Source organism: Bos grunniens, chromosome 4, assembly GCF_055505025.1.
Source record: "Bos grunniens cultivar Pamir isolate PY7600 chromosome 4, Bosgru_T2T1.0, whole genome shotgun sequence".
Lineage (NCBI taxonomy): Eukaryota > Metazoa > Chordata > Mammalia > Artiodactyla > Bovidae > Bos > Bos grunniens.
Genome location: NC_141168.1, coordinates 92,465,937 through 92,478,143, shown reverse-complemented (window position 1 = coordinate 92,478,143; position 12,207 = coordinate 92,465,937). Strand labels below are relative to the sequence as shown.

Genomic DNA, 12,207 nt, shown 5'->3' with positions numbered 1-12,207 from the left:
ATTCTCTTATGTGGAATTAAACTTTATTTTCTATACATTTGTAGTCATTTACATGTGTATATACACATCTATCTATAGATAGGTAATTTTGATAACCCTTTATGTATACTTTCACTGAAATAAACCTATTACTTAAAAATCCTCATAAAGTGTGAAGAGTATGACAAAAACACACAGTAACAAGAGAAAATAGTGCTGACTTATACTGCTTATTTACTTATCTGTTTTACAACTGCATTCTCAAAATATAAGCAAGAGAGGTGAATAACTATTAAGTTTTTGCTGTCTCGGGACCTGATAAGAGATGAAGGAGAGATGCTAAGTTCACTGAACACCAAATGGCAATAATGATAAAGCTGTCTTTCTACATAACATGCCCCTACCTGTCAATAACTAAGTTTTTTTCACTGCTTTGTTTATATTAATGCCCTCTCACCCTCCTGGGTGTCTCCAGAGTTAAACAAGCAGGTATTTACTGCCAACTTAATCCTTTAAAAATATAGACCAAACTTTAAGGTTCTTACAATTTTCAATCATATTTATTTATTGCAGAAAAATAATGTACAAAGATATTTACAAAACAATCATAAAAATATGAATGCATTTAGACACCGGATCTATTTGCATTTTACCATGGGTCATCAATAAATAAATAGAATGTTGTTTTTTGTTATTTTAAGTTTTTTTTTTCCCTCAGAGGAAGAATGAAAAAAGGAATTAACTGACTGTGATTTTGTGAGTCAGTTTGATCCCAATATTTTTATTTCTAAAGGTGTTCTTAAAATCCCTCTGACCGTTACCATTTTAAAATGGAGAAAGTCCATAATGATGCCTTTCCTTTCAGTGGCTGATTGGCACGACCTCTTGAGAATGCATGCATGAAAAAATAAAAATAAAAACATTCTTCGTCAAAAAAACAAAAACACAAAAAAGAGGAACACAAACAACTGTTCAAACTTCTATCAGAATGTAGAGGTGTGAGGATGGTGCCGCTGCCCGTCTGGGAATCACTGTCCACGGGCCTGTCTCGCTTTCTCTTTTAAAAGTGCGCCCCACGCCCTGTTTCTTTGAATTTGGGTTCTGCTCTTCTAATTTCCAAGAAAATGTTTGGCATATATATTTATTTTTAGTTATCCAGCTCCAGAGTCTCTAGACTGTCCATTTTCTCCTTCTCTGGAAACAATGACATCTGCAAAAACCCAGAGGGGGAAAGTTGGTTATTGTTTAGGTCTCTGTGGCTGTTTTGTAAAACTAGTGAGCACTGTTCTTATCACCACCACGGAGAAATTGCGCTGAACAACCTGGAAGGATTTCAGCCCAAGGGCAAGAGGAAGTGGGTGGGCGGAAAGAAGGAGGAGGTGGAATTTGGAAACATTTGTTTTAAGGAGAACGAAAACTTAAAGGCAAAAGAAAGAGAGGCGCTGGCAAGGCTGTCCTTACCCGTGACCCTCGAATCTTTTTCAGTCTTCCCTCCTGTCACGCACACTCACGCACACGCACACCCCTCACCAGGGCGCATCCTCCTCTCCCTAGCGGGGACTGAGCTCCCTTCCAGGAACGCGCGGGGGGATGAGGTGGCGGTGCCAGGTTGGGTGTGAAAGCGGAGAGGGGAGTGGGAGACGGGGAGGAAGGCCAGGTGGACCGGGAGCCGCACCCCAGCCTTCAATCTGTCTGCCACCTGAGCGGCAAAGGGGCGCAGAGGCGCCGGGTCCTTACCTAGGTCTCCGGCCCTGCCGAGGGGGTGGGGAGCTCCGCCTGCTAGTGAGACGCGGACATGGACCAGGCCCCCTCCATCCTCCAGACCGAGAAGGCGTAGCTGAGCCGCTCGTGGGCCACATAGCTGCAGCTTGCCATCTTGGAGTCCAGCTCGTCGCTCTGTAGGACCTGGTAGAGGAAGTCGATGTACCTGGCCGCCAACTTGAGGGTCTGGATCTTGCTCAGCTTGTCAGAGGGCAGCGTGGGGATGATCTTCCGTAGGGCGGCGAACGCCTCGTTCAGTGACTGCGTGCGCTGGCGCTCCCGCACATTGGCCATGACCCGCTGCGTCTGCAGCTCCTCGTAGGACTGCGGACTCCCGCCGCCGCTGCTGCTGCCGCCGCCGCCCGCGCCGCCGCCGCCGCCGCAGCCCGCAGACTTCTTGCCACGCTTGCCTTGGGCCGGGCTGCCAGGCTCCTCGCCGCCTCCGACGCCCCCGCCCGCGGCCCCGCCGGGCCCCGCGCCGCCCCCCGCGCTGCGCCGGCTGCTGCGCCGCTTGCGCCCCCCGCGCTTGCCGCTCGGGGGCTGCTGCCGGTCCGGCTCCTCCTCGCTGTTGCTCAGGCTGTCGTCGGCCGGCGAGACTGGCGAGCTGGACACGTCCTGCATCATCTCTTGGGCGGCGACGTGCGGCCTCGCGGGCCCGGGGCAGAAGGGCGGCCCGGGGAAGAGGAGGAGAGCGGGGCGCCTCAGCCCGCCAGCTTCCCCCGCGCGCGGCGCCGGCCCGGGCGGTGCGGCCCGCGGAGGAGGGAGCGGGAGGAGGGACAGGGAGGATCTCCGCGGGGAGGGCGCGCGGGGGAGGCGGGGAGGGAGGCGGGAGGGGGAGGGGACGGTGTGGATGGCCCCGAGGTCCAAAAAGAAGGCGCCCAACGGCCGCACGCACACCCCGTTCGGCCTCCTGGAAACGATGCCGGTGTCGGCGAGCCCGCGAGGTGTCTGGGAGCTGGGCGAAAGCTGCAGACTTGGAGGCTCTTATACCTCCCGTGCAAGCGGAAAGTTTGGGGGCAGCAGTGTCATTGGCCTGACGTGGGGAGGAGGGACTTTTCGAAGTTTTATAGGAAAGTTTCCGCTTTCCAGCCCCCCTTTCTCCGTCCCCACCCCCCTTCCTCGGGGTCTAACAATTCGTTCTCCCAAACCATTCAAAAACGACCTGGCCCAGGCGGCCGGCCCCTCTGCCCGCCTCCTTGCTGCCCTCCCCCTTTCTTCCCCGCCGCCCTCCGCCCGCGGGCGCGGGGCGATTTCCTTCCGCGCCGGAGCGCGCGGGCCGCACCCCCGCACCCGAGCGCAGCCCGGGGAAGCGACCGGAGGGGACCGTACCCTCCGCCTTGTCTGTCCCTCCTGGAGCGGCTGTGACAGCAGCGGCGACACCAGCTTCTACACAGTGGGTGGAAGTCTCAGCTCGCCCCAGTACCCTTTAGGTCCGTGGCGCGGTTTGGGATTGCTGGGGCTGGGGTACTGGCAAGAATACCTGCGACGGCGGAGCCCACCCGATGGTCAGGTAGACGAGGCCGTGGAGTCCCAAGGGCCAAACCGCCGTGGCTGGTCCTAAGGTCGTGGGCGTTTCTGAAGACGTGGCCGCGCCAGGGACTGTAGATGTGCTCCTCGGCCTGTTCTCTCATCCTTCCTCGAGAAGCAGCTGGGCCTTTGTTTTCCCTCCACAGTGACCCAATCTGACGTTTCCCAACACCCAAAGGACTACACCTCCGAAGGTGCTAGAAAAATGCTGAAGTTCATTCCCCCGAAGAAGGCAGTCGTGTTCTTGGAGAAGGCAGCAGGGCAGCGCAGTGTCTTCGCCGCGGCCCTGATTGCCTGTGCTGCTAGCCCAAGGTGGAGTGCCTGTGGCCACTTCAGCCTCATCCCCTTCCCAGATAAGGCCCTTCGTTATGACTGTAAATGTCGGCTCTGAGAGAGTGAGATGGGGACTCAACATTGCCTGGACACGCGAGGCTGAGGGCTGCGAGGGCCCCCTTCCCCACCCTCACTCTCCACTCCTAGGAGATTCAGTAAGCAATTCTGTTTCGCGTGCCACAAACGCGCCGCAATTATTTGGACACTTTTACATTTTAAGCGTTTCTATTTAATAAGTCACAATGAAGAGGCCCAGAAGAAGGTGTTAATGTAGATTCTGGCAAGTCGGAAGCAACAAAAGTTGGTGAGCTGGAAAGGAAAGGATGCTGCTGTGAAAGAGAAGCCCATTTTTGCAATGCTAGGCTTTTTTTTTTTTTTTTTTTTTTTACGAGTCGGGAGAGAATAACTGTTCTATGTTCATTCTTTAAGTTGCAAAGCAAACCAGAAGTCAAAAGCAGTAGTTGGTTTTCGGGGCACATTTGGGGGTGCAGAAGTTCCGTGCCCTGTGTTCTGGTACCCTGCGCAGGCCGAGGTCTGCTTACCCTCTCCATCGTCTGGACTCTAAGTAGCGAATTAACTCAGAAGCTTCCTTTTCTGGGCCAGACGGAGGGTCTCGGCCCACAGTGTCCGGAGGAGCAGGCGAGATCCCAGGCGAGGCGCGGGCAGGCCACGTGGCTGTGGCCCGCTGAGGCTCGCGGCTGCAGTCAGGTCCCAGAAACCCTGGGGTCTGGAGGGCTGGGGGCCGGTTGAAGGGTTCAGCCAAACCCTAGAAAGGGAAGTGAGGACAAGAAGGATCCATTCCGCGGAGGGTGAGGGAGGCTAAACTTTCGTGGGAGGGGCGACCTGTAGGGTTCGTCTATCACTATTTTTTACAAATATTCATAGACAATGACCAAAGCGTGCCAACATGCCTGCTTCTCGGGTCGCTGACATATTTTAAAATGAATTCCTGTCTGAAAATCAGATTCTACTTGACCTCCACTTAATAGTTTACAGCCGAGTCTTCTTAAAACAAAGCACATTCAGATAAGTCACTCCTGTGAGTGCATCTTCTGCCTACAGGATATGATTTCTTGGAGCAGTTAGAGAATAGGCAGAAATTGTTTTCTTAACTTTTGATCTCTGAGTATTCCGCAGTTCTTATTTGAACGTTACCTGTGTCTGTGGGTGGTGGTTGTTGTTTTAAGATCAATCTCAAATGTTATTTTCTACCCCTTTCAGCTGAATACTCGAAAATAAAGAGATCAAATAATTGGACTCTTTCCTTTGTGGCTATGGGTAAGCAAGACAGGAAAGTGTGGGCAAGGTAAAGGAAACCTTACCTGCCCAGGGGGAGTTGGCGGGGTGGGGTGGGTACTGGGATGAAAATAGGGGCAGAGAAGCCGAAGGAGAAACCAAGTCCACAACAGCGCAGCATTAGCTGGCCCGACTTGCAAAATCATCAATCTCTAAGACTAGTTCCGTTTAAAATGAGCCCAGCCCTTCTCTGGGCACTCAACTTCAGGAGATAAAGAGCTCCTAGCCACTGCCTACAGGGATCCCCAGGAGTGAGGCCATGCTATGGATGCCAGAATGCTTAAAATAGGGTTTAACATGAATGAACTAAACCAGAACTATCCCAGGCATGGAGTCTTCTTGACCGAGTCACATTGAATGACTTTAGTTGAGGGGGGGGGGGACAACATTCTCTCCTACTCTTCAAAGGAATGAAAAATGAGGATAAAAGTTCTTGAGTGTTTAAAAGTTAGTTTTTAAACAGAAGGTTGTAGTTTGACTAATGAGTTACCTCTCAAAATGTCTGAGGCTTGATGCTCCTAACTTTGCAAACCAGAATCTTTCCTGACCCATTGTCCCATCTGTATTCTACTTAACATTTATGTAACAAATTTCTTATCGACACTTGCTGGGGCAAGAATAAAGGCAAACTCTCTTTTTATGTCCTTAAGAGTTGAATATAATTCTGGATATTTTGTATATGTAACAATAATGATGACTTCCACAATATTTGGTTTACCATATGAAAACTTATGTGGTTCTAAAATCCCAATTTCAGGCTCTTTAAAAAGGGTCTTAGGAATTTCCCTTTGGGGCTGAACTCAGTCTGACTTAAAGGATGTCAGTGGAAGACTACCTTCTTTGGGAATTCTGAATGCATTGGAATTAAATCATTTAATCTACTTCTAAAATAAATGCCCTAAAAAATTAACTGAAAACAAAAAAGTTTTTCTTTTGCAATTGGATAATTCAAAACGAGCTTTGTTTTCAAACTGCAAACTTGGCATGTTCACAGTCCTTCCTGAGGAATGTGTACTGTGTTAAAATGTGAAAAAAAGAATACTGTTAGAAGTAATAGAGTTACGAATCTCATACTCAGCATATGCAAGAAGTATGTATCTATATTCTTAAAGTTTGAATCTGCACTGGCATTCTCCTAGCAACATTTATAAATACTTTCAGAGAAGGAAAAGAAACATACATACGCTATAACATTAGCAAGCTGGTACAGTTTGGAGTTGGGACTTGCACAAAAGGTGAGCACTTGAGTATGGTCCTACTCTTTCCCCTTAGGTTTTGGATGACCTACCACCTGTTTGTTGGCTTAAGAGTTCTGTGAAATAATTTCTCTGGATTGCATGAATGAAGCACAGAAACATTCACACAGAAGGGGGCGCAGATTGGAAAAGGCTGCATTTGAGTACATCTCAGATGGGAATGTACACGTTAGATTTCATCTTGTTTTGAATACTTCACAGGGATTGGGATTGCCTACTTCACTATTTAAGTGAGAGAATTTTAAGTGGAATATAAGGGTCTGTGTCCACACAAGTGACCTGAATAATTGTGTGAAAGCAAATTCTTTTTCAGTGACACTGGTAGTTTTCAGGATGTTTTACCTTCCCCCAAAGAGGTCATTCTCTTTCTCCTTTAACGATAGTTTAATTCATGAATTTAACTGATTCTACCTCTGTCTTTCTCGATCTTCTTTAAGAATAGGATAAAAATTATGAAATTTGAAGCTTCCAATTCAGAAATAAAATGGAAAAGTATAAAGCACAAGAAATTAATTGAGTTGCCAACAGCACCTCAAATGAGCAAATAAAATTTTCAATAAATATTAATCTTTAAAATATCTGACATTCTGCACTGAAAATTAGGATGAGATTAGGAGACATAATACACAGACTTGTAGGGAGAGAAGAATCGGTGTGGAAAAGTATAGAATCTTGAGGAGTCTCCCCTCTTCCCTTTTATCACCTTATGGGGTTTGCATGCTAGAAAGCTTATGTCCCGGCTTTGCTGCCACTTAAACTGGTTGAAATACGCTCTCACTTATTTCCGAGTTGCTGGAATGACTGAAGAAATAATGTAAGAAATAACAGTTATCCATAGCGGCTTTTATCATGGCCACAATTTTCCTACATAGTAATCATTTTTATCTCTTCTTTTTAATCATCTGATGATCAAATAATTTAAATAGAAGTTGAATGATTTACATTCTGTGTTTTTCCTGCTAAAGTTCCCTTTCTGATTACTCACAACTTTCATCTCTCTCTTCATTTCAAGGGATTTCATTTTTTCACAAGTGGCTTTTCCTGAAGCCTTAAATCCTATTTCCATTGTTTGGATTAATTCTTCCTGCAAAAACATGTTGTTTTTGCCAGTGACCACAAGAGGACACAATTTCCCAGAGAACTTGTTGAAAAAGAAAGTTACAGAAGAGGAAAGCTATCAAAATACTAAACATATTACACATCAAAGAATGTCATTTGTGGAATGCCTATTTGATTTATGTTACTTTTATTAATTTTTAAAAGCATAAAAATGAGTTGGCATTCAGCTTTTAGATTTTGGAGGAAGATTTTATCTTTTTTCTTTATTGGAGAGCATACAAGAAAAGCATACATTTAAGAAAATACACTATAACCCTATCATTCTAAGGGAAAATACTACAGCAAAATTTTTTATGAAACAATTTTGTTCAAAGGTAAAATTTTTATATTAGCAAATTTTGTACAAAATTCTCAGTGACCTGAAATTCTACTTTATAAAGTTTTACAGCCATGTTTGACAGTGCAAAACAATTTTTTAAATATATTGCTATTCCAAAATGCCTTTGAAAGTTTGAGTTTTCCGCCTGGGCACTTGGGATGTCTTTACAAGAAAAATTAATGGAAATTGTTTTATGGTTTGTCAGTTATATTTTAATATACATGTAGCTTAAGACTGAAAATTATTTTTCCAAGGTATGGCAAAACAGTATATCTTAAATGTATTGACTTATAACACTTGCACAGAATTATGCTATATAATGTTTGATTTAATTTAAAACCACCTTACTCTTTCTTACTACTTTTTAATCAAGAAAAGTTTTCAGAGTATTTGATCACTTGCTAAAGTTAAGGTAAATTAAAATAAATTATGTTCTGACATTTTTCTGGTTGAATTTTGTATCTGGTGAAGTGCCATGACAACCAGGTGAATAAATCCCTGCTTTTGCTCAGTGCTTTTGCTTTTCATTTGTGTCTTTTGGTAGATAATTCCCAATCACATTCTCTGAGACCCCAGTGGAGGGACTGAGGAATGGACCAAAAGACCTGGAAAAAGAAGAAGGAAACACAAGAGAGAAGGAACGGAGTGAAAATAAGGAGATCAAGAGAAACAGAGCAGAGTGAGAGAGGTGAAAGAGGCACTGGACCGTGTGGATAAGAATGATAGCGAAAACGAGAGAACGAGGAGCAGCGCATGGGGGCTCACAAGACAAGAGAAGGAAAGAAACTAGTGCCCTTCCTGGGAAATAGAAGAGCCCTGGGATTCTTTGCCTTGGTTTCTGCTCAAAGAGACTGTTGCGGGTGGTCGCCTGTTCCTTTGTATAGGCATTTTGTTTTAAAAATCTCTGTCGTTTTCAACTCAGTAAGGACAAAAAGTAAAAAATAGGGTGGAGGTCATGAAACTTTTAATTAAAGTTGATGTTCATCTAATAGGTGAATGCCCATCTGTTTAGAATGACAATAAAGATAGTAGCAACTTGTGACCATGGATCTCAAGATGGTGGCAGGAAGGTGTTTGGGGGAGTACTGGAGCTGTTACTCCTTGAAAACTGCTGTGAACCTTGACAGGATTTCAGGAATCTTGCATGCTTGCTAAGGGTCCTAGCGCTTCAGTTATTTTTCCATTTGACCTTCCACAAAGAATATCAGACTGGGTGTTTTTCCCTGTGGTTATCCAGGATCAATGCCTTTGCCCTCCCCACCTCAGATAGCTTAGGGAAAGACAGAGCTCTAAGTGATGAAGTCTTATTTTCACTCACCACTACTCAAGACTTTGAGAAATTGTAAGGTTCTAGTTCTGCCTAATAATCCATTTGGGACACTTGAATTCTGGTTTCAACTGACCCTAATTAATTGCAACACATTTATTGATTCTTTCATAATTTAACCAAAATGCATCAGAGGCTCTATTTTAGGTGTTCTGAATAAGAAAATTTTAGTCCTTGACATCAAACATGTTCACAGTCTAATGAGAAATAAAATGGGGGTAAATATCAGACATCACCAAATGGAGCCTATTTAAGACCTGAGAGCTTCATGATAATCTGATGCTTAAATAGTCTTTCTGTCCTTTCCTACATACTTTAGTGATGTCTAAGAAGTCTCTTGGGTTACTTATTTCCATACTTAATATTATCAATTCTCCTTGTTTCTGTTATTCTTCTTAGCAGAATTGGGTATTCATAAATAATACAGTAAGCATATATTACACTTTTCCTGAAATGCACTTTATTTTAGCTTTAGTCTTGAAGGATGACTAGGGGCGAACCAAGGGAGTAGAACGGGTAGGAGGAAAGACACAGTGGCGTGGGCAGGCATGGCCCTTTCAGGGACGTGGGGAGAGTTGTGCATGGTTGGAGGTAACATGGAACACCAGACTGGTTCCAAATAGGAAAAGGAGTACGTCAAGGCTGTACATTGTCACCCTGCTTATTGAACTTATATGCAGAGTACATCATGAGAAATGCTGGGCTGGAAGAAACACAAGCTGGAATCAAGATTGCCGGGAGAAATATCAATAACCTCAGATATGCAGATGACACCACCCTTATGGCAGAAAGTGAAGAGGAACTCAAAAGCCTCTTGATGAAAGTGAAAGTGGAGAGTGAAAAAGTTGGCTTAAAGCTCAACATTCAGAAAACGAAGATCATGGCATCTGGTCCCATCACTTCATGGGAAATAGATGGGGAAACAGTGGAAACAGTGTTAGACTTTATTTTTCTGGGCTCCAAAATCATTGCAGATGGTGACTGCAGCCATGAAATTAAAAGATGCTTACTCCTTGGAAGGAAAGTTATAACCAACCTAGATAGCATATTCAAAAGCAGAGATATTACTTTACCAACAAAGGTCCGTCTAGTCAAGGCTATGGTTTTTCCTGTGGTCATGTATGGATGTGAGAGTTGGACTGTGAAGAAGGCTGAGCGCCAAAGAATTGATGCTTTTGAAGTGTGGTGTTGGAGAAGACTGTTGAGAATCCCTTGGACTGCAAGGAGATCCAACCAGTCCATTCTGAAGGAGATCAGCCCTGGGATTTCTTTGGAAGGAATGATGCTAAAGCTGAAAGTCCAGTACTTTGGCCACCTCATGCAAAGAGTTGACTCATTGGAAAAGACTCTGATGCTGGGAGGGATTGGGGGCAGGAGGAGAAGGGGACAACAGAGGATGAGATGGCTGGATGGCATCACTGACTCGATGGATGTGAGTCTGGTTGAACTCTGGGAGTTGGTGATGGACAGGGAGGCCTGGCGTGCTGTGATTCATGAGGTCGCAAAGAGTCGGACACAACTGAGCGACTGAACTGAACTGAACTGAGGATACCTGTGGAAGCAGTCAGAAATGATACAAAGTTGAGATCACAGAAACATTGTGTGCCATGCTAAGGAATTTGGGTTTTATTCTAAATGCAACCAGGAAAACTGAAGAATGTTAAGCAGCAAGAGGATATGATCAAATGTATATTTTAAATATCAGTCTGTAGACAATGCAGGGAATGAAATAAACAGTCATGGTATTAGATTTAGAAAGTCCCTGCATCAACCCACAATGTACTTAATGTAAATACATTATTTTATTATGAGAACTTACACCATTGTAGTACCTGGGGTGATGTGGACGGGATATTGAGAGAAAATGACTGGATTTAGGGAGATTTGGAGGCATCGGTTTCCTCATCTGTAAAATGAAGTAATTGGATAGATAATTTGAAAAAGTTGAAAAATATGTAAAGGATATTAGAAATTAGTCTGACTAGTCAGTATCATAGATGAGAAAGTTTTCTCTGTGACTACTTATAACTCTAAGATTCAACAGTATCTGGAACCTGAAAGCATTTTCCTAAGTGATGAGAAGGAATTTCCTTCTAGTTCTGGAAACCACTTGTGGCCAACTGTGGGCCTAAATTTTTGTGCCAGAAATGAGTAAAATAGGCAGTGAAGTGGTTTGTAGGGGGCCAGAAGGAGCGCCCTCCAAAAACTACCTTCTGTTTCCCATAGTCATGCTTTAAATCTATCACTGGTAACTCATTAAATTGGGGCCTGGCAGTGTCCTCTCTAGGCTCCTCTTTTAATTGGCAAAGTCCCCAGAGTGAGGTAACTCATTAGATCACTAACACTTTCGAGTGAATTATATTGTATGATGTTTTTCTCAAGAAGGGTGAGGTTCAGGGTAGCAGAAGGACATTGGACATTCTGGACAGGACAGAATGAAACGAGAGAAAATTGTGAAAAAAGGAAAGTTGTGGTGCTAAAGCTTTTGCGATTTTTCCAAGTGTGGGCCTTGGCCCGACACCATGGACTTGCCCTAGCATTCCATGCCTGTTATTCAGTGTGACTGAAGCTATCCACCTCTGTCTCTTGGATTCTACTCCATCTAACTAACTAGAGTACAGTGAGATGGTGGGAAACCAGAGCCTAAAGGCCTTGACTCATCACCTCCTTTTCTGTCAAGGACTTGTGTCTATTAAAGGTCTCAGGGCCTTGAACTCTTCCACTTCACTGTCAAATATCTATTAAGAGCAAACAGTAATCCATGATCTATTTGTTTTAATTACAGATAATCAGTTCATTTAAATATGGTTATATTCAAGAGTAGAAACATTTCCAGGGAATAGGAAATGTATGTAATGACTGAGAAAACAAAAATATCTAGTAATGGTTAGCAGCAGCCTTAATGACAATGTTAATTTCACAGACTAGTGTTTGGGTCTGAGGAGAAACAATTGTCAATAACACACTAAAAAAGGACTTCCCTGGTGGCCCAGTGGCTGGGAGTCCGCCTTCCAATAATATAGGGGACAGGTTCCATCCCTGGTAGGGGAAATAAGATCCTACATGCCCTGGGGCACCTAGAGAGAACTCCTTGCATCAAAACAAAAGATCCCACAATTCAGACCCACTTCAGTCAAAAATTAAATAAATAAATATTAAAAACAATGTTTTAAAATGCACTGAAGAGAAAGACAAGGATGTTTACACTGAAGCATATCAGCAAGCTTGGACCATCTGAGGAGAAAATGAATTTGATTTAATTTATTTTTTAAGTGAATAACTTTTCAAAA

The 12,207-nt window shown here is 44.3% G+C and overlaps 2 protein-coding genes across 2 annotated transcripts; one reads left to right on the top strand and one right to left on the bottom strand.

Annotated features, from left to right (window-relative positions):
- Positions 1–510: 510 nt before the first annotated feature.
- Positions 511–2,505, bottom strand: TWIST1 (twist family bHLH transcription factor 1). The gene is made up of 2 exons (XM_086397459.1): positions 1,717–2,505; positions 511–1,189 (listed from the first exon to the last, which is right to left on the bottom strand). Exon 1 carries the CDS (start codon positions 2,362–2,364, stop codon positions 1,759–1,761), a length of 606 nt encoding a protein of 201 aa, XP_086253585.1. The 5' UTR covers positions 2,365–2,505; the 3' UTR covers positions 511–1,189; positions 1,717–1,758.
- An 85-nt stretch (positions 2,506–2,590) lies between these two features.
- Positions 2,591–8,628, top strand: LOC147374532 (uncharacterized). Its single transcript, XM_086397460.1, has 2 exons — positions 2,591–3,755; positions 8,135–8,628. Exon 1 carries the CDS (start codon positions 2,591–2,593, stop codon positions 3,299–3,301), a length of 711 nt encoding a protein of 236 aa, XP_086253586.1. The 3' UTR covers positions 3,302–3,755; positions 8,135–8,628.
- The last annotated feature ends 3,579 nt before the right edge of the window (positions 8,629–12,207 follow it).